General features: G+C 70.0%; 2 protein-coding genes across 2 annotated transcripts; both read right to left on the bottom strand.

The window, feature by feature from the left end:
* Positions 1-406: 406 nt before the first annotated feature.
* On the bottom strand, positions 407-8,849 carry LOC118260458 (sodium/potassium-transporting ATPase subunit alpha-2-like). Its single transcript, XM_050716852.1, is given in 24 exon segments — positions 407-435; positions 1,070-1,161; positions 1,268-1,369; positions 1,473-1,603; positions 2,321-2,466; positions 3,150-3,273; positions 3,383-3,537; positions 3,619-3,787; positions 4,134-4,284; positions 4,366-4,502; positions 4,582-4,638; positions 4,640-4,758; positions 5,340-5,529; positions 5,633-5,767; positions 5,873-5,982; positions 6,125-6,323; positions 6,501-6,769; positions 7,058-7,175; positions 7,495-7,629; positions 7,737-7,850; positions 8,126-8,329; positions 8,448-8,507; positions 8,602-8,706; positions 8,796-8,849. Coding segments are annotated over 24 exon segments (3,105 nt in total).
* A 4,254-nt stretch (positions 8,850-13,103) lies between these two features.
* KCNJ9 (potassium inwardly rectifying channel subfamily J member 9) lies at positions 13,104-19,526 on the bottom strand. Its single transcript, XM_035570798.2, has 3 exons — positions 19,410-19,526; positions 14,135-15,041; positions 13,104-13,429 (listed from the first exon to the last, which is right to left on the bottom strand). The coding sequence occupies exons 1-3, from the start codon at positions 19,524-19,526 to the stop codon at positions 13,104-13,106; spliced, it is 1,350 nt and encodes a 449-aa protein (XP_035426691.2).
* Positions 19,527-20,116: the final 590 nt, after the last annotated feature.

Below are 20,116 nucleotides of genomic sequence, written 5' to 3'. Positions count from 1 at the left end.
GGGACGGGGGGGGGCATGGGGGGGCACAGCAGGCACTGGGGACAGAGAAGACACAGGGGGACCCAAAACCCCTTCCCCCCTTGCCCCCTCAGTGCCCCCCCCAGCACAGACAGGGCAGGCCCGGCACCAAAGGGGTTAAACTGTTTTATTGCTCCAAAAGGGGGGGGGGGGAGGCCTCTGGGTGCCCCATGGGGGGAGCAGACGGTGTCACCCCCCCTCGTGAGGGCTGGTGTGGGGGGGGGTCCCAATGCTCCCCCCCCCCCCCACCGCCGGGCCCAGCAGTGCCAACCCCTGGGGTTAGTACAGGGTGAGGGGGGCGTGGGGGGGCCGGGACCCCCGTGGGTGGGGGTCCCACGGGTGGGTGGGGGGGGCACGGGGGGGGGCTGGGCCGGCCCCACGCTGGCACTTAGTAGTAGGTCTCCTTCTCCACCCAGCCTGGAAGGGGGCAGGCGTTAGGAGGGGGATGTGGGGGGGTGCTGGAGGTGCCCCCACCCCCTTGAGACCCCTCCCCACCCCCCAACCCCCATGGGTGCCCCCCCAGCCCCTCGGGTGCTCCCTACCTCGCTCGGGTACCCCCTGCTCTCATGGGGGCGCCCCAATTCCCTGGGTGCCCCCCACCCACCTGGGTATCCACCCCCCCCCCCCCTTCCCCATTGAGTGCCCCCCCCATCCCCCCCCACCCCTTTGGGTGCCAGCAGCAATTTGGGGGGGGGTGGGGGGGGTTGGGCGGGCATCAGGGTCTGCTTTGGGGATGGCATTGGGGATGGAAGGGGACCAAGGTGGGGGTGCCTGGGGGGGGGGGGGCAGTGCCCATATTGGGGGGCTGGAGAGGGGCAGGGGGATTTGGGGGGGGGGGGCAGCGACCACCCGGGGAGGGGGGGGGCAGTTCCAAAGCTGGATTTTGGGAGAGGACAAGGACGTTTGGGCGGGGGGGGGGGGGATTTGGGGTCCAGTGCTCCAGATCTGGGGCATTGGAGGGGGTTGGGGGAAGGCTGCACCCCAAAGGGGGCGGGGGGATTTTGGTGTCTGGGGGGGTATTTGGGGTGGGGGGTGGGGGGGGGGCACTCACCGCCGGGGTAGCGGCGCAGGATGAGCTTGCGCACCTCGTCGTAGGCGAAGATGAGCAGGCTGTAGGGGAAGGCGCAGAACCACCAGGTGACCCTGCGGGGGGGGGGGGGGGGGGGACGACACAATGTCAGCACGGGGGGCACCCATGGGTGCTGGGGGACCGGGGGGGGCGGGGGGGGGGGGGGGGCGGTGCGCTCACTTGAGGGGGTACATGCGCAGGGCCACCCCCATGCCGGGGCAGTAGGAGAGGAACGCCGCCAGCGCCGTCTCCTCCAGCAGCCCGAAGATCAGGATCTTGTTCCTGCGGGAGGGCGGCACCGCGGGTGTCGGGGCCGGGGGGCACCCATGGGTGCCGGGTGGGAAGGGTGGGGGGTGGGGGTGATGGGGGGGGGGGGGGCACCCACTTCATGCCCTGCTGGAAGACGGAGTTGCGGCGCGTCTTGCAGATGATGAGGTCGGCCCACTGCACCACCACGATGCTGGCGAAGAACGCCGTGTGGCACGTGAACTCCACCACCTTGCGCTGCTCGTACGTCTTGGGGGGGGGGGGGCACGGCATCAGCACACGTGTGTGCGTCCCCGGGGACACGCGTGTGTGCAAGGGGAGGGGCACGCCGGGAGGGTGTGCACAGCCAGGGTGTGTGTTGGGGGGGGGAGGTGGGGGGTGCTGAAGGGAGGCAGGGCAGTGCACAAGCAAGTGTGCAAGAGAAGGTGTGAGCACAAGCAGAAATAGAGTGCACAAATGGGTGTGCACAAGCTTGTGCGCTTGGGTGGGTGTGGAGTGGCACGTGCAAGCACACCAGAATGTGTGCACACAAGGGTTGTGCACGAGTACAAGCATGCAAGGGCACAGACACACACAGACACACAGACACACGCATGCACACATGCACAGAAGCACAGCCGTGCAAGGGGAGTTGCACAAACAGGCACACAACGAGGCGTGCACAAGGATGGCTCTGCAAGGGCACATGCAGATATGCTGCAACGCAAGTGTGCACACCAGTGCTTTGCGGGTGCACAGGCATGCAAGGCCCTTGCACAAGCGTACCTGCACCCGCACGCTCACACAGACGCGGGCACACGTGCTGCAGCACCCCGAGGAGCTGCACAAAGGCAGCGCACAAACCCGGGGATGCAAGGGGCAGGAGCGAGCAAGTGTGTGCGCAAGCGTGCCGGCAGGCGAGCGTGCACATGGGGGCTGGGGGGGGGGGGGGAGGGGGCGGGGCTTTGCACGAGTGCGTGCACTCACCCACTCCTGGCCGTAGGAGTCCTCCAGGTCGTTGGTGGAGCGGTCGTCCCAGGCCAGGCGGATGCCCACCAGGCGGGTGGGCAGGAACCCGTTCTCAGCCAGGATCACGAAGTAGGTGAAGAATCCCCCCAGCGCCTGGATCATGCCTGTGGCACCCCCGCGTCACCCCACGGCTCGGCACCCGCGGGGCTCAGCACCCATGGGTGCAGCTGCAAGATGTCCCCTGGCATCCCCAGGGGGCTCCCTGTGCGCCTTTGGTGGGTCCCCCGGTGCCTCCTGGCACCCCCGGTATCACCAGTGGGTGCCCTGCGGTCGCACGGGGCGCTGGGTGCCAGCTGGGGGGGGTCACTCAGTGTCACCAGTGGGTTGTAGGGTGACATGGTGAGCCCTCGGTACTTCTCGTGGGGGCCCTGGTGTCATCCAGTGTGCCTAAATGCCAGCCAGGAGGCATCACCCGTGCTGTAGGGTCACCAGTGGGTCCTGGGGTGCCACTTGGAGCCCTGGTGTCACCCAGAGCCCCAGGCAGCGGGCAGGGGGATGTCCCTCGGGATCACCAGTGAATGCCCTGCTGTCACCAGCGGGGCCCGGGGGGCCACTGAAGCCCTGGTGCCAGCTGGGGGGACACGACTGGTATCAGTAGTGGGTGCCCTGGTGCCACTTGTGGGTGCCCTGGTGCCACTCGTGGGTCCTGGGGCGCTACTCAGAGTCCTGGTGCCCCCCAGTGCCCCAGCTGCCAGCTGCGGGGCCGTCCCCTGGTGCCGCTAACGGTGTCACCAGTGGGTCCCGAGGCGCCGGCAGGGGTGCCGGGCCCCCCCTGGGGGGCGCTCACCGATCTGCCCGTAGGCCATGCTGATGAGCCGCTCGTTCACCAGCTTGTCCGTCCGTGGGTTGCGGGGCTGCCGCTTCATGATGTCGCTCTCGGCCGCCTCGTAGGCCAGCGAGATGGCGGGGACCTGGGTGGCATCGTCACCCATGTCACCCCCTGTCACCCTCGTGTCACCCCCTGTCACCCTTGTGTCACCCCCCGTCACCCTCTGCCGCCCTGTGCCGCCCCCCGCTCACCATGTCGGTGCCCAGGTCGATGCAGAGGATGGTGACGGTGCCCAGCGGCAGCGGGATGTTGGCGATGATGAAGAGGAGGAAGGGCGTGATCTCGGGGATGTTGCTGGTCAGGGTGTAGGCAATGGACTTCTTCAGGTTGTCGAAAATCAGGCGCCCTGGGGACAACAGGCTGGCAAGGTCACCACCCGTGGGTGCCCCCCGGACATGGGGTGGTGGCACCCCGGGGTGGCGCTGACCTTCCTCCACGCCGGTGACGATGGAGGCGAAGTTGTCATCGAGCAGGATCATGTCGGCCGCCTGCTTGGAGACGTCGGAGCCGGCGATGCCCATGGCGATGCCGATGTCGGCCTTCTTCAGCGCCGGGGAGTCGTTGACGCCGTCGCCTGTCACCGCCACGATGGCACCCTGGGGACACGGGGGTCAGGCACCAGGGGGTGCGGGGATGGGGACGCCACGGGGATGGGGACACCGTGGGGATGGGGACACTGCAGGGATGGGGACACCACGGGGCATGGGATTGTGGCACCGTGGGATGCAGGGACAGAGGACCAAGGGCACGAGGAGAGGAGCACCGCAGGGAGCAGGGGTGGGGGCATCGTGGGGCACGGTGACTCCACAGGGCACAGGGATGGGGCACCACGGGTCGCAGGGACGTGGGCACCGCAAGACACAGGGACAGGGCCCGGCAGCGTGGGGACAGGGACACCCGGGGGGAACGGGGATGCTGCGGGGGGGGTCGTGGGACGCCCACCTGGCGCTGGCAGCCCTCCACGATGATCAGCTTCTGCTGGGGCGACGTGCGGGCGAAGACGATCTCGGTGTGGTTCTTGAGGATCTCGTCGAGCTGCTCGGCTGTCATGTCCTTCAGGTCGGAGCCGTGCACCACGCATGCCTTGGCCTCCCTGTGGGCACCGCGGCCCTGAGCAGGGGGCGCCCGGCCACCCCCGCGCCCCCCACACCCCCCCCGGATCTCCCCCACCTACCGGGGGTTGACCTGGCTGACGGGGATGTTGAGGCGCGCGGCGATGTCCTCCACCGTCTCGTTGCCCTCCGAGATGATGCCGACCCCCTTGGCGATGGCCTTGGCCGTGATGGGGTGGTCGCCGGTCACCATGATCACCTGGGGGGGCAAGACCACCACCATGAGTCCCTTTTTCTTTTGGGGGGGGTGGTGGCATGAAGCTGTGGGGGAGTCTCACCTTGATGCCGGCGCTGCGGCACTTGCCAACGGCGTCGGGGACGGCGGCGCGGGGGGGGGTCGATCATGGACATGAGCCCCACGAAGCAGAGGTTGGTGGTGGGGAAGTTGATCTCGTCGGCGTCGAAGCGGAAGCCCCGGGGGAACTTCTCCGGGGGCAGGTAGAGGTGGCAGAAACCTGGCAGGTGGCAGGGGGTGACGGGGTGGCCCCCTCCCAATCCCTTGTGCACCCCCTGTTGTCCCCCCCGTGTCCCCTGTGACCCCGTGGCCCTTCCCTCCACGTCCCCAGTGCACCCTCTCCTGCCACGTCCCCATTCCCATGTCCCCACGTCCTAATGTCCCTGGCGCCTGCGTCCCCACGTCCCTGTGTCCTTGATGTCTTCTGTCCCCCATATCCCCACGTCCCCATGTCCCTTTGCCCCCACATCCCCATATCCCCTTGTCCCTTTACCCCCATATCCTCTATACCCCCCATATCCCCATGTCCCTTTGCCCCCATAGCCCCACGTCCCTTCATCCCCCATATCCCCACGTCCCCATGTCCCTTTGCCCCCACACCCCCATATCCCCTTGTCCCTTTACCCCCATATCCTCCATACCCCCCATATCCCCATGTCCCTTTGCCCCCACAGCCCCACGTCCCTTCATCCCCCACACCCCCATGTCCCCATGCCCCCACCCCCTGCGTCCCCCCACCCCCCTGCACCTCCCCTCCCTACACCCCCCTCCCCACCCCCCGACCCCCCCAGCCCCGCTCACCCAGCACGCGCTCCCCCAGCCCCCCCAGCTCGAGGTAGGCGTTCTGGAAGGCCTCCTTCATCTCCTCGTCCAGCGGCACCTCCTGGCCCTGCAGCAGGATGCGGGAGCAGCGGTCCAGGATGCGCTCGGGGGCGCCCTTCATCACCAGCAGGTACCCCTGGGGGTCCTCCTCCCGCTCGTGGATCGAGAGCTGCGGGCACGGCCACACGCTGGCACCGCGGCCACCGCAGCCACTGCTGCCACTGCGGCCACTGCAGCCACCACAGCCACCGCCGCCACCGCCGCGGCCGCACCTGGTACTTGTTGGTGGAGTTGAAGGGGATCTCGGTGACTTTGGGGTTCTTGTCCCGCATCTTCTTGACGGAGCCGCAGGAGAGCTGGATGCACTTGAGCAGCGCCGACTCGGACGCGTCACCCGCCGTGTCCCGCTGGCGCACGGAGAGGAACCCAAGGTGACGCGTGGGGACACCGGCACCGCCCGGGTGGCAGATTGGGGTGGTGACACCCTGCCCCCAGTGCCGGTGGCCACCTACCTTGGAAATTGAGATGTTCTCCTGGCCCGGCTTGAAGACGGCACGGTTGCAGAGGCCGGCGATGCGCGCCAGCGCCGCCCAGGTTGGTGAGCGCTTGTCAAAGGTGGCACCTGAGGGACAACGGCCCCCATCAACCCCCGTCTCCTCTGGGGACACCTCCTGGGGCGCAGGTAGGCACCTTAGGGGGCCACTGCCCAAGGGCCAGGGTGCCCAAGGGCCAGGGACCCAGGGGCCGGGGTGCTGGCCACCCACCTGACTGGTCCTCGGTGGTGTCGGCCTCGTGGATCTGGTTGTCGAACCACATGTGCGCCACCGTCATGCGGTTCTGGGTGAGGGTCCCGGTCTTGTCGGAGCAGATGGTGGAGGTGGAGCCCAGCGTCTCCACCGCCTCCAGGTTCTTCACCAGGCAGTTCTTGCGCGCCATGCGCTTGGCCGTCAGCGTCAGGCACACCTGGGGGGGCACCCACAGGTGTCAGAGGGCACCCCCAGCTCTCAGAGGGCACTGAGCATTGCTGGGTGCAGCGGGACCAGCCAAGCCCAGTAGAACCAGTCCCTGCCACCTCCCTCCCACCAGAACCTGTGCCCTCACAGCACCTTCTCCCCCTTCTGCTCCCCTGGGGGCCCTTACGGTGACGGTGGCCAGCAGCCCCTCGGGGACATTGGCCACGATGATGCCGATGAGGAAGATGACGGCCTCCAGCCAGGTGTAGCCCAGGATGAGGGAGAGGATGAAGAAGGAGAGGCCGAGGAAGACGGCGACGCCGGTGATGAGGCGGATGAAGTGCTCGATCTCCATGGCGATGGGGGTGCGGCCCACCTCCAGGCCCGAGGCCAGCGAGGCGATGCGCCCCATCACCGTCCGGTCCCCCGTGGAGATGACAATGCCCCGGGCGGTGCCTGGGGGACGGCCAAGGGTCACACGTCCCCTCTGTGCACTGGGGACACCCGCACGTGTAGGGGATGCCGGGGCACCCTCCTGGCTAAGGACTCCCGTCCATGAAGGGGACGCTGGGGGACACCTGCCACCACAGGGGACACGGAAGCCATCGAGCGATGTGCCCACTGGGGTGCACCACAGCACGTGGGCACGCACCCACCCAGGGGACATCAGGGACGTGTGCCCACTGGGGACACGGGGGGAGGAAACGGGGACAGCACCAGCACCCAGCATCCCTGGGCACCCACCTTCCACGCAGTTGGTGGAGAAGAAGCAGATGTTGCGGGTCTCCAGCGGGTTCTCATGGGTGAACTCGGGTGAGCGGGTCTGGGGCTCCGACTCCCCCGTCAGCGAGGAGTTGTCCACCTGGCACAGGCAGCGGTGGGTGCCGGGGGGCGCGGGGCACCCCGCCTCAGTCAGCCCCGGTGTCCCCACACCAGCTCTGGGTTCCCCGTAGCAGCCACAGCACCCAAAGGTCACCAGTCCTGGTGCCCACCCTGATTGTCCTGGTGCCCACCCCATGCCAGCCCCAGTGTCCATCCCATATCACCACCAGTGCCCACCCCATGGTGCCCACCCCATACCAGTTCCAGTGCCCACCCCGTACTAGTCCCAGCGTCCATCCTGTGTCACCACCAGTGCTCCCCCTGTCACCACGTCACCGGGTGCCCCCCCCTCCGCTCACCTTGCAGCCGTGGGAGGAGATGATGCGCATGTCGGCGGGCACCCGGTCGCCCCCCTTCACCTCCACCAGGTCGCCCACCACCACGTTCTCGGCATTGATCTGGATCTTCTCGCCCTCACGGATCACCAGCGCTTGCTGCGGGGCACAGGGCACCCTGAGGTCCTGCCTGCCCCCCCGGGGACACCCCCCCGCCAGCCTGGCAGGGTGCTGGGGCGCGGGGACAGTGGCACCAGGGCTCCTACCTGGGGCACCATGTTCTTGAAGGAGTCCATGATCTTGGAGCTTTTGGCTTCTTGGTAGTAGGAGAAGCAGCCGGTGACGATGACGACGGCGGCCAGCACCACCCCCAGGTACAGCTGGGGACAGGCAGCGTGTCACCGCGTCCCCAGGGCCATGCCCATGTCCCCTTGTGGTGCCCGTGTCCCCTACCGTGCCCACGTCCCCTATCTCCCCCTGTGGCGCCCGTATCCCCTGCCATGTCCATGGCCCCAATGTCCCCCCGTGGTGCCCACGTCCCCTGCCATGCCCATGTCCTCCCACGTCCGCTATGGTGCCCCTGTCCCTTGCCATGCCCATGTCCCCTGTCATGTCCATGTCCCCCACGGTGCCCGTGTCCCCGCAGTGCCCTCACGTTGTCGTTGGAGGGCTCGTCCTCCATGGCGGCCTGGATGCCGTAGGCCAGGAAGCAGAGGATGGCCCCGATCCACAGCAGGATGGAGAAGCCCCCGAAGAGCTGGCGGCAGAACTTGACCCACTCGGGGGTGGTGGGCGGGGGGGTCAGCGCGTTGGGGCCGTCCTGCGCCAGGATCTCGGCCGCCCGCGCGTTGGTCAGGCCCTGCGGGACGGGCACGCTGCCACCACGGGGACAGCTCGGGGGGGGGGGGGGGGGACACCCGTGGGGACGGGGGCACGGGGTGCCAGCAGGGCGCCGTGTGCGCGTGGGGACGTCTCACCCGGGACAGGTCCACCTGGTACTTCCTTCCCAGCTCATCCAGGGACAGCTTGTGGTCATCCTGCCGGGGCACACGTCACCCGCGTCACCGCGGGTGGGGCGGCGCGGCGTCCCCGAACCCCCCCCCCCGGTGGTGTCCCCGGTCCCCTCCTCACCAGGTTCACCTCCTTCTTCAGCTCATCCAGCTCCTTCTCCTTCTGCTTCCTGCGGCCGCCCCCGTTCTCCGAGGTGGTGGCCGCGGGCGAGTACTCGCGGCCATCCTGCGGGCGCGGGGACACCGTGGGCACGGTGGCACCGCCGGCACCGCCGCCACAGCTGGCACGGCCGCGGCCGTGGGCACGGGCATTACCATGGGCATGGATGTCACCGCCAGCGTGGGTGTCACCGTGGCCACAGGCATCATCGAGGGTCACCGTGGGCACGGTGGGACTGCAGGCACGGGGTGGCAGCGTGGGTATGGGGGGCACGGTGGGGGGGCAGGCGGGGGCCCGGGCGTGGGTGTCACCGGGGCGGGGGGGGGGGGGGGGGGGGGCGCTGGGGAAGAGGCACCCACGGCACAGAGCACGGGGGGGGCACCATGGGCATGGGGGGGGGGGGGGGGGTCACCACAGCCAAGGGGGCGTCGTGGTGGTCATCGGGGGGGTCACCAGGGCCATGGCGGTGTCATCAGACAGAAGGAAGAGGTGCCCATGGGTCAGAGCAGGGGGGGTCACCATGGGCAAGGGGGGGTCACTGTGGCCATGGGGGAGTCACTGCAGCCACGGGGGGGGTCACCACGAGCCGGGAAAACAAACCCAGCACCACTGGGGTGCCACCACAGGCAGGGGCCGGGGCGCGGTGCCAGCTCCCCCCATCTCGAGGAGGTTGGGGGGGGGTGACACAGGCCCCCCCCGGGCCCCCCCGCTGCCGCTGGCAGCAGGGGGACAGCCGGGCTGGCACGGCGCGGTGGCACGTCCCCGGCAGCTCCGTCGGAGCTTGGCAGAAGCAGGCGTGGGGGGGGAGCCGTGGGGGGGGGGGGGGGGGGGGAGCGGTGGCTGCCCCCCAGCATGGGGCCGGGGGGGCTGTGGGGGGGCCATGATGCTGTCATGGAAAACGGCCCCGGTGCCAAGAACAACTGCAGGGAGCAGCGGGGTCGTGTTACCGCGGGGACAAGAGGGGGGAATGGGGGGGGGGGGCGGCTGGCTGCCCCCCAACCACTGCCCCACAGAGCGGGGGGGCCCCAAAGTGGGGTTCGGGGGGGGGGGGGGGAGCTCTGCTGTCTGCCCACACACACACAAATATTGTGTCTTGTCGCCCCCCCCCCCCCCCCCCCCCATTTGGGGATGTTTCTGCTTGATGGGGGTGGGGGCACTGCTGGGGGTACCCCCGGATTTTTTTTGGGGGGGCAGGGGGTGTCCCCCCCACACCCTGTCCCCAGGGAAATGCCATGAGCGGGTGCCTGGGGACAGGGACCCCTGGGCTGGGGGGGGGGGCAAGAAAGCGGGGTGGGGGGGGGCAGTGGTGTCAAGCAAAAAGGGGGGGATGGGGGGGGGTGGGACAAGGACTGGGGTGTCCCCCCCCACGGAGGTTCCATGGCACCAGGGACCCTGGCGAAGAGCAGCCAGGGGAGGACATGGGCACGGGGGGGGGGGGGGGGGGGGGGGGGGGGGGCAGAAGGGGGTGTCACAGACATGGGGCTGGGGGGGACATGGATACCCGGGGCGGGGGGGGGCACACAGGGGCTGGGGCTTCTCCACGGCAGCGCCCCCAGCTCCGTGCCTCAGTTTCCCTCCGTGGGGCCCACGGGGGTGACAGTGGGGGGGGGGGGGAAGTGAGGGGACGACGACGGTGGGACCCTCAGGGGGGTGGCAGTGGGGGGGGGGGGGGGGCAGGAGGGCAGGAGGGCTGCGGAGCACCCGTGGGTGGGCGCTGGTCACAGGAACAGCCCCCACGGGGGCAACAGCGGGGGGGGGGGGGGGGGGGGCAAGTGGTGGGGCGCGGGGCCGTGACCCACGCGGGTGGGTGGGTGGGTGCCCGCATGGGCAGGCAGGTGCCGGGGGGAGCCCCGCGTGGGTGGGCTCGTGCCGGGTGTCCCGCGAGGGTGGCAGCCGGGCGTCGGCGGGAGTCACGCGTGGGTGGGCGACCCGCGTGGGCGGGCGGGCGACCTCGCGGGCTGCTGCCGAGGGGAGAGGAAGGGGCCAGCGGGGGGGGGGGGGGGGCGGGAGGGGTTCTCCCCACGCGTGGGGCTGCTGCCGGGAGCCAGGCGGGTGCCCCGCGTGGGTGCGTGCCCCGCGTGGGCCGCCCCTACTCACCCCTCTGCCCATGGCGGTGCCGTCGCTGCTCCCGGCCCGGGGCACTCGGGGGTGGCGGCGGCGGCGGCGGAGAAAAACCCGCCCGGCCCCGCCCGGCCCGGCCCCGGCCCGGCCCCCCCCGGCCCCCCCCCGGCCCGCCGGACCCCTCCGCCCCCCGCGCTGCCGGCCCCCCCCCCCCGCTCAGTGTGTGTGTTTTGGGGGGGGGGTGCTCCTTCCCCCCCCCCCCCCCCCCCCCCGAAACATTGGGCATTGGGGGTGTCCGGACACCCCCCCCGTACCTCCCCCGTGGGACCGGGACTTTGGGGGGGGGGGGGGAGCGGGGTGGGGGTCACTTCTCAGCGCTGGGAATGCGGCACGTTCCCAGTTCTCCCAGTACGGTGCCAGTTCTCCCAGTACCGTCCCAGCTCTCCCAGTATGGTTCCAATTCTCCCAGTATGGTCCTAGCCCGCTCTCCCCCCCCCGCTGGCCATGCCCCCCCCGCTGGTGCCACCGAGAGCAACCGGGGAGGCTAAAATTAGCCGGGGGGGGGGGGGGGGGTGGGGGAAGGCCAGGGCCGAGGGACGCGGCTGTGCCCAGGCCCCCCCAGTGCCCCCAGTGCCCAACGGCCCTCCCAGTACCCCCCCCACATCCCCGCCCCGGGCCCCCCCAGGGTCCGGCTTAGTCGCCACGGCAACCGCCTCCGAGCCTCAAGGGCGGCCCAAGGACGCGGGGGGGCACGGCCGTGGGGCCCCCAGCCCCTGCACCAGTGTCCCCGGTCTGCATCGGCACTCCCAGTATCATCCCCGTCCCCCAGCCCGCGCCAGTTTGCACCACTACCCCACTCTCCCCCAGTATCCCCATAGCCCAGCCTGCACCAGTATCCCCAGAACCCCCAGTCTGCACCAGTTCCCTGGTCCAACTTCACACTCCCAGTATCCCCAGCGTGCCCCAGTCGCGCCAGTCCAGCCCCGCACCCCCAGTGTGCCCCAGTATCCCCAGTCTGCCCCAGTCCCTCATGGTCCAACCCTGCATGCCCAGTCTGGACCAGTCCCCCCAGTCTGTGCCAGCATGCCCACTCTGTCCCAGCACATCCCAGTATATCCCAGTACCCCCAATTATTCTCGAGCTTTCCTACAGCACCTCCCAATCCATCCCAGTATCCCCCAGCCTGTCCCAGTCTTCCCAGTCTCCCTAGCACTCCCACTCCATCCCAGTATATTCCAGTTTCTCCCAGTCCCCCCAGTCTACCCCAGCACCTCCCATTCTGTCCCAGTGCTCCCCAGTATCCCCAGTCCCTCCCAGTATCCCCCAGTCCCTCCCAGTCAGCCCCCCCCCCCCCGCCGAGCCCCCCCCGCTCCCCCAGCCCCCCCGTGCCCCCCCGCAGTCGGGGTTGGGGACAGGAACAAGGCCGGGGGGGGGGGGACGGAGGCGGTTCGCGGGGGGGTGTTTACCCGGGCCGTGTCCCCGCTGTCCCCCCCCCGCTGTCCCCCCCCGCTGTCCCCCAGCTGAGCAAACAGATGACGCGGGCGCAGCCGCCACGTGCCGGCCCCGGCCCCACGGGGGACCTGGCGTGGGCCCCGGTCCCCTCCCAGTGCTCCCAGTGCTCCCAGTTCCCCGCCCGGACTGGGCAGCGTTGCCGCGACCCGGGGCCGCGAACACGCGTGGGCGCCGCTGCCGGGGGGGGGGGGGGCGGGAGGAATGTGGAGGGGGCGGGGCCTGGGGCGGGCAGGGGGCGGGGCCGGGGGCAGGACACACCCAACACGCCCCGCCCTCTCCTCTCCTTGCCCCGCCCCCTCCGGCTCCTTTCGGGCCATCCCTGCTCCCCGCCCCCCCCAGGCACCGCAGGGCCCCCCCTTTGTGTCCAGCCCCGCCGGGGGAGGCACCCATGGGTGCCGGGGAGGTGCTGCCTCGGTCTCCCCCTTCATTAAAAAAAAAAATAATTGGGAATGAAGACCGCCCCCCCCCCCCCCCCCCGGACACACTAATGGCTCACCCCCAAAACGGGGGGGTTAATGTAGGTCCTACAATAACAACCGGGGTGGGGGGGGATTGATGCCACGGGGGGCAATCTGCCTCCCCTTGATTGGGGGGGCACAAAGCCTGTGGAGGTATGGGATGGCACGGCCCCCCCAGCACCCAGGTGACACCCCCCCCCCCCCCCGTGAACCCCAAAGCAGGGGCAGGGTGATGAGGACACCAGGTCCCCTTGCAGGGGTGCTGGCAGTGGCGATGGGGGGGGGGGAACCTGGCACCACTGCACCCCCCCCAAAAAACCACCACCATCACTGCATCGGGGGGGGAGGATGGGGAGGGGGGGGTCAGCCTTTATTAAAACAACCCCAGCGGGCAGCCGGGCGCCCAGCACCCACGCCCCCCGCCCGCGGCCGTCACAACCCCTCGGGGCTGGCCAGGGTGCCGTTGTGTTCCGGGGGGGGTCCCGGCTCCCCCCCGGCCCCGGCCTCCGCCACCGCCGCCTCCTCCAGCGGCTGGTCCAGGCGGCTGGGGATGGACCAGTAGAGGTGGGCGTCGCGGCGGGCGGCCGCCGCCGCCAGCTGCCGGGCGCTGCAGGCCGGCGTGGGCACGGGCACGGTGTGGTGGAAGCCCCCGTAGTCCACCTCGTAGCAGCCCTCGGCCAGGCTCAGCACCGGCGAGAAGCGGTGGCCCCACAGCACCTCGTCCGCCAGGTAGGAGCTGCGCGCCTGGCACGTCATCCCTGCGGGGCAGCCGGGGGGGGCAGCCGGGGGGGGGGATCCCGCAGCCTGCACCCCGCATACGCGCATGGCACGAGCCCACCGCGCATGGCATGGCCACGGGGTCGGGGAAGGGGATGGGGTGGCTTGGGGGTGGGGATGGGGGGGGTACCCGGTGCATGGGGCACCCTGGTTGGGGGTGGGGGGCACCCCGGTCTGTAAGGCTTGGGGCACCCCGATCTGTGGTGCACCCCGTGTGTGGGGCACCCTGATTGTGGTGCATGGGGCATGGAGGTGATGTCCCCATGGAGGTGAGGTGTCCTCATGGAGATGTCCCCAAGAAAAAGATGTGTCCCCATGGAGGTGTCCCTGTGGAAATGAAGCGGCCGCATGGAGATGTCCTTGTGGAGATGAGGTGTCCCCATGGAGGTGTCCCCCTGGAGGTGAGGTGTCCACATGAAGATGTCCCCATGGAAGTGGCGTCCTCATAGAGAAGTCCCCATGGACGTGACGTGTCCCCATGGAGGTATCTGCATGGAGATGTCCCCATGGAGGTGGTGGTCCCACAGAGATGTCCCCATGGACACGAGGTGTCCCCGTGGAGGTGTCTGCATGAAGATGTCCCCATGGAGGTTGCGGCGCCGTAGAGACTTCCCCATGGACACGAGGTGTCCCCACAGACGTTAGGTACCACCCAGTGCGTCCCGCCCCCCCGGCGGCCCCGTTACCTGTGGCCTCCACCATGCCCTCGAGGATGACGACGATCTCAAAATCGTCCTTCTCCAGCTGGTGCCGCGAGACGTCCCAGAAGGGGCTGCGCTCGTCGATCTCGTGGCTGATGATGAGGGGCGAGACGAGGAAGAGGCGGTCGTCGCCCGTCTCGAAGCCCACGCTCAGGTCGGTCTGGTCCAGGGGGATGAACTCGCCCTCCTGCGTCTGCTTGGACTTGATGAGCTTGGCGCGGATGGAGGCCTCCACGATGTGCGAGTCCCGCAGGTCGCCCACGCGAAACATCAGGCAGAGGCGGTCGTCCCGCAGCGACACCACGGCGTGCGAGGAGAAGACCAAGGTCTCGGCGCGCTTGTTGGGCTGCGAGATCTTCACAAACATGCAGCCCACCATGAAGGCGTTGACCATGGAGCCCAGGATGGCCTGGAGCAGCAGCAGCACGATGCCCTCGGGACACTTGTCGGTGATGACGCGGTGGCCGTAGCCGATGGTGGTCTCCGTCTCGATGGAGAAGAGGAAGGCGGAGACGAAGCCGTTGAGGTTGTTGACGCAGGGCGTCCAGGCGTGGTCCTCCAGGTGGTCCAGGTCGCCGCGGCAGTAGGCGATGAACCACCAGATGAGGCCGAAGAAGAGCCAGGTGACGGCGTAGGCCAGGATGAAGACGAGGAGGCTGAAGCGCCACTTGAGGTCCACCAGGGTGGTGAAGATGTCGGTGAGGTAGCGGTAGGTCTCGCGCACGTTCCCGTGCTGCACGTTGCACTTGCCGTCCTTCTCCACGTAGCGCTGCCGCTTGCGGGCCCCGGCCCCCCGGCGCCGGGGGGGGGCGGGGGGGGCCTTGGCCTCGCTGGGCCCCCCCTCGGGCACCCCGCAGAAGGCGGCGTTGTCCTGAGCCATCGCTCTCAGCGCCTGCGGGAGGGAGGGGGTGGTGGCGCCCAACTGGGAGCACTGGGAGGCACTGGGAGGGGTGGGGGGGCCAGCAGGAGGCTGGGGGGGGAGTGAGGCACAGGACTGCAGGGGTGGGTGAGGGCACACATGTGTGTGCACACGCATGGACACACGTGTACACAATGCATGCACTCACCTACACAAAGTATGCATGCACACACCTGCAAACATGCGCACACGTGCACACCTGTATCCAGCTGCTTGCAGATGCACACACACACACACACGCAAACACGTGTATACAGATGCACGCATGTACAAACACGTGCACACATCTGCGAACACATGCACACAGATGCACACGTGTGCATGCACACACACACGAGCAGATACCGGCACGCCAGCACCCAGGACTGTGCACACACGCGTGTTTGCCCACTGGTGGGGTGCACGCACATGCGTGCAGCCCGGGGGGGCTCGTTGCACGCTGCCATGCACCGGAGCGTGTGTGCACCAGTCCTGCGCACGCACTGGATCGATGCCAGCGCACGCACACGGAGCTGGGCAATGCACACGCGATGCACACAGAGACATGCACACATGCATGTGCACACCACCCAGCCCCCCCCAGCCTATCCTTGCCCCCCCCCCCCCCCCCCGAAGCTGTGCCCCACACAACCCTGCCCCCCCCAGCCATGGGGCACCCCACAGCCCCCGGGCTTGGGGGGAGGGGGGAGGGGGCACAGGTGCCCCAGACAGATTGGAGGGGGGCAGATTGGGGGGGGGGGGGGGCATCTTTCCCAAAATGTAAAGGGGGGAGGTGGGGGGGGGGCACCCGTCACCTCTGGGCAGGCCTTGAGTGCCCCTGACTGGTGTCGGGGACCCCAGTGCCACCCCCGTGTCCCCTCGCTATGAGGGCGGGGGGGAGACTGGCGGGGGGGGTACAGATGGCAGGGCTGGGGGTGTGGGAGAGAACGGGGGGGGGGGGGGCAATATGGGGGAGGGGAGCAGCAGGAGCCCCCCGGGGCTGTCCCCTCCACCACCCCCCCGCTCTGCCCCCCGCCCCCCCGTCCCGGTGCCCCCCATCCCGGTGCCCTCCCCCCCCCCCCCCCCCCGCACTCACCGCTCCCCCCGCGGCTCCCGCCGGGGCGCGCAACCCCCGGGCGCTGCGCGCATGGCGCAGGACGAGCGCAGCGCCCGGCTCCGCTCGGCTCGGCCCGGTCCCGTCCGGTCCCGCTCGGGCTCGGCTCGGTTCGGCCCGGCCCAGCTCCCCCCCCCCCACCGCCGGTTCCCCCCCCCCCCGCGCCTCCCCCGCCGGCCGCGCTCCGCCGTTCCCCGGCAACGGCTGCGCCCCGGGAGCGCGCGGCTAAAAATACCGAGCAGCGCCCGCCCCCGGCACGGCCCCCCCCGGCCCCGGGCCGAGCCGAACCGGGCCAACCCCCCCCCCCTCCCCCCAACCCCCGACCCCCCCCCCGGGAAGGGCAGAGCGGCGGGGCCACGCGTGGCACGCTGCCCGCGGGGCGGGGGGGTGCGAAATGCGCTGGGGTTGCGCCCACGCGTGTGCTCGGGGACACGCGTGGCACGGGGGGGGGCGCTTGGTGCTGCGCTCCGCTTCGTGCTGCGCTCCCCCCCCCCCAATTCCTACCCCGCCGCCGGTTGCCCCCCCCGCCCCCCCCGGTAGCCCAGCGGCCACCCGGTGGCGGCCCCGGCCCCTCCCCGGCCCCCCCCCCCGGGCGGACAAAGGCGCTTTGTGCCGGGACCGGCCCGGGAACAGCGGGGCCTTGTGCGGGGGGGGCGGCCCCACGCACCCACGGCCACGCACCCACGGCCCCGCGCACCCACGGCCCCCCTGCCCCGCGCCCCCCCCGCCGCTCCCTCATCACCAGCGGCAGCCCTCGGGGGGAGGGGGTGATGGTGTCGGGGGGGGCCCACAGGTGACACCCGGCCGCGCCCCCACTCCCCGCGGGGGTCTCAGGACCCCACGCGAAAAACTCGGGGGGCGGGGGGGGCGGTCCCGGTGCTGCGGCCGGCGGGTTGAGGTGGGGGGAGGATGGGGGGGTTGTGGGGGGTGCTCGGGCCCGCCCCCCCCGCCCCGGGGCCGGTAACGTGACCCGGACCGGGCTCGTTTTCCACCCCATTAACCCCCCCCCCCAAGCCCGCCCCACGCCGGCTCCTCCCCCCCCCCCACCTCCCCCGCCCCCCCCCCCGGGCCCCCTCCCCGGCCCCGCCAATCGGTGCCAGCCGGGCCCGGCGAGGCGGCCGGCCCGGGGAGGGGGGGGGGGCGCGGGGGGGGCCCCGTCCCACCGCCGCCGGCCCCGCCGAGCCATAAAGCCCATGGGGAGCCGGCGGCGGCCGGGCTGAGCGCGGCCAGGCACCCCCGGGCGCCCCAGGGTGCCCCCCCGGCAAGGTAAGGGGCCGCCGGGGGTGGGGAGGTCCCGGTCCCCTGAGCCCCCCCGCCCCCCCCCCCCAGTAAAGCCCCCCTTGTCGCGGCCAGGCCACCCTGGGGGTGGAGAGGGGCTGGAGGCAGCCGGCAGTGCCCCCCCCACTGGATGCGGCTCCGGGCCGGTGGCCCCGCGCCCCCCCCATGTCGCGCTGTCCCGTGCCCCCATCACCTCACGTCCCGGTGTCCCGTGCCCCCACGTCGCCGTGGTCCCCATCCCCATGTCTCGGTGTCCCGTGTCCCCGCGTCCCTTTATCCCCCAGCCCCCGTAGCCCCATATCCCATGTCCCCATGTCCCGAGTCTCCCTGTCCCCCATGCCCATGTTCCCCGTGTCCCCCCATCCCATCGTCCCCATGTCCTCTGTCCCCACGTCCCCCTCTCCCCTCCTGTCCCCAATGTCCCCGTAACCCCATGTCCCATGTCCACCATCCCCTTGCCCTCCACCTCCATCCCCACGTCCCCACACCCGCTGTCCCCATGTCCCCCGTACCCACATCCCCGTATCTCCAGTGCCCGTGTCCCCACATCTCCCCTCCCTGTGGGTCTCCCCCCTCCCCAGCCCAGTGGGGACCTGGACAGACGGACGGACAGAGAGGGAGACGGATGGACGGACACGGACGGAGGGCACCACGTCCCTCAGCCCATTCCCACCCCACTCCCCCCCCTCCCCCCCCCAGGCATCTCTGGGGCCACCCCTGTCCCCTCTACCGCAGCCCATGGGGTGTCCCCATTGCCCCCCGCCAATGAGGCCTGAGGCCACGGGGGTGGTTGGGGGGGCCCTTCCAAGCCGCAGGGACTGGGGGGGGGCAGGGTCAGGGCATTTCAAGGGCATTTGGAGTGAGGGGGACAGGGGGGCACCCACAGGGCACTGGGTTAGTGGCACTGGCCCTGCGTGGGCTGGGGATTAACCGGGCTGTGGGTTAACCAGGCTGTGGGTTAACCAGGCTGTGGGTTAACCAGGCTGCAGGTGAACCAGGCTGCAGGTTAGGCATGCCGGATTAGCCAGGCTGTGGATGAGCAAAACCACAGATTAGCTACGCTGGATTAGCCAGGCTGTAGGTTAGTCATGCTGGATTAGTGGGGTTGAGGATTAGTGGGGCCACAGATTAGCTACGCTGGATTAGCAGGGTTGTGGATTAGCCACGTGGGATTGGGCTGTGGGCAAAGATGGGCTGTGGGTTATCTGGGTGTGAGTTATCCCGGGACTGGATTATCCGGGATGTGGGTTATCCGGGATGTGGGTTATCCAGGATGTAGGTTATCCAGGTGTGGGTTATCCTGGGATTGGATTATCCCAACTGTGGGTTATCCAGGGTGTGGGTTATCTAGGTGTGGGTTATCTCAGGCGTGGAGTATTGCAGGTGTGCTTTATCCGGGTGTGGGTTGGAGGTGTGGGTTATTGGAGGTGTGCGTTATCTGGGTGTGGGTTATCCCAGGTGTGGGTTATCCCAGCTGTGGGTTACCCAGGTTAGTTGGGCTGCGAGTTACACCCCCCGTGAGCTGCCGGTTAATGGGTCTGGGGGTAACAATGCTGCGGGTTACCCGTGCTGCGGCTGCGGGCGGTGGCTTCTCCGCTGGCTACGAAGGCTGAGCCGCGTCGTCCCCGCCGGCCTTATCCGCCCCATCGGCACCGGCGCCGCCAGCTCCCGTGGGAGCCCCCGCGCCCGTGGGTCCGCTGGACACGCTCCCGGCCCCGCCGAGCTTCCCTGGAGGCGGCGGGCTTGAAAAGAGGCCAAAATGGGCTTTTTTTACCCCAATCCACAGCTGGCAGCGGGGTGGATTTGTTGGCAGTTAATGGGGGTTGAGTTGCACTGGGGGGGAAGGATTTGTCATTTTGGGGTCCCCTGATGCTGTGGGGACACCCCCCCCCCCCCCAGTGTCCCTGCTGTGCTAGAGGGGAAACCGAGGCAGGGTTTGGGAGGGGTCCACAGTCCCATCCTGCCCCCACCGCCCCGCACTCGGCATTTTCCTGAATTTCCCGAATTCTGCAGCTCGGGGCCAGCAGCGTGAAGGGTGCGGGGATGGCGCTGGCCTCAGGGTCCCCCAGGTCCCCCCCCAGGGCCATGCCGAACTCTGTGCTCAAACTGGGTGCGATGGGGGTTCCGGGGTGCAGCGCAGGGGCTCGGGGTGCTCCGATGGACAAGGGCAAGGGACCCAGGGAACAGTGGCCGAGCTGGGTGGGTGACAGGGGGACGCTGGCCCCCAGGACCCCCGCTGGGGGGCCAGGCTGGCCAGGGGGGCGGCAGCGAGCGCGGGGCTCTGCATGCTAACGAAGCGCTTCGTCAAAGCGCCTTTGTGCCCCGCCAGCTCCATTGAGGCCTCTCCTCCGGGGCGCACAAAGGCCCCACTGTCCCCGTGTCCCCGTCCCCCCCCCCGCCTGCCCTTGCACAGCCTCCCCCCCCCAACACCCAGCCCCACGGGACCAGCCCCACGCCGCGTCCCCCGGTGTCCCCAACCCCGCCATCCCCCACCTTCCATGGGGACGAGGTGCGGACCCTCCGCTCCCAGTTGCCACCAGTATCACGGCCCCCATTTTTGGGGTGGAAAGGGGGGAAAATGGGGCTGGCGGGGAGCCCGGCCACGGCTGGCACCGTGCAGGCACGGGAATAGCGCCCGGGTTGGTGATGCCAGTGGGGCATGGGGAGGGGGGAACGG

The sequence above is a fragment of the Cygnus atratus genome, unplaced genomic scaffold (genome assembly GCF_013377495.2).
Source record: "Cygnus atratus isolate AKBS03 ecotype Queensland, Australia unplaced genomic scaffold, CAtr_DNAZoo_HiC_assembly HiC_scaffold_46, whole genome shotgun sequence".
Taxonomy (NCBI): Eukaryota; Metazoa; Chordata; class Aves; order Anseriformes; family Anatidae; genus Cygnus; species Cygnus atratus.
This window is presented reverse-complemented; position numbering and strand designations above follow the sequence as displayed.

Coding starts and splice junctions, on each gene's coding strand:
- KCNJ9 (XM_035570798.2), bottom strand. CDS start 19,526: ATGGCCCTGGGGGGGGACCTGGGGGACCCTGAGGCCAGCGCCATCCCC. Junction 15,042..19,409: donor AAAATGCCGAGTGCGGGGCG/GTGGGGGCAGGA, acceptor TCCCTCCCGCAG/GCGCTGAGAGCGATGGCTCA. Junction 13,430..14,134: donor GGGCATGGTGGAGGCCACAG/GTAACGGGGCCG, acceptor GCTGCCCCGCAG/GGATGACGTGCCAGGCGCGC.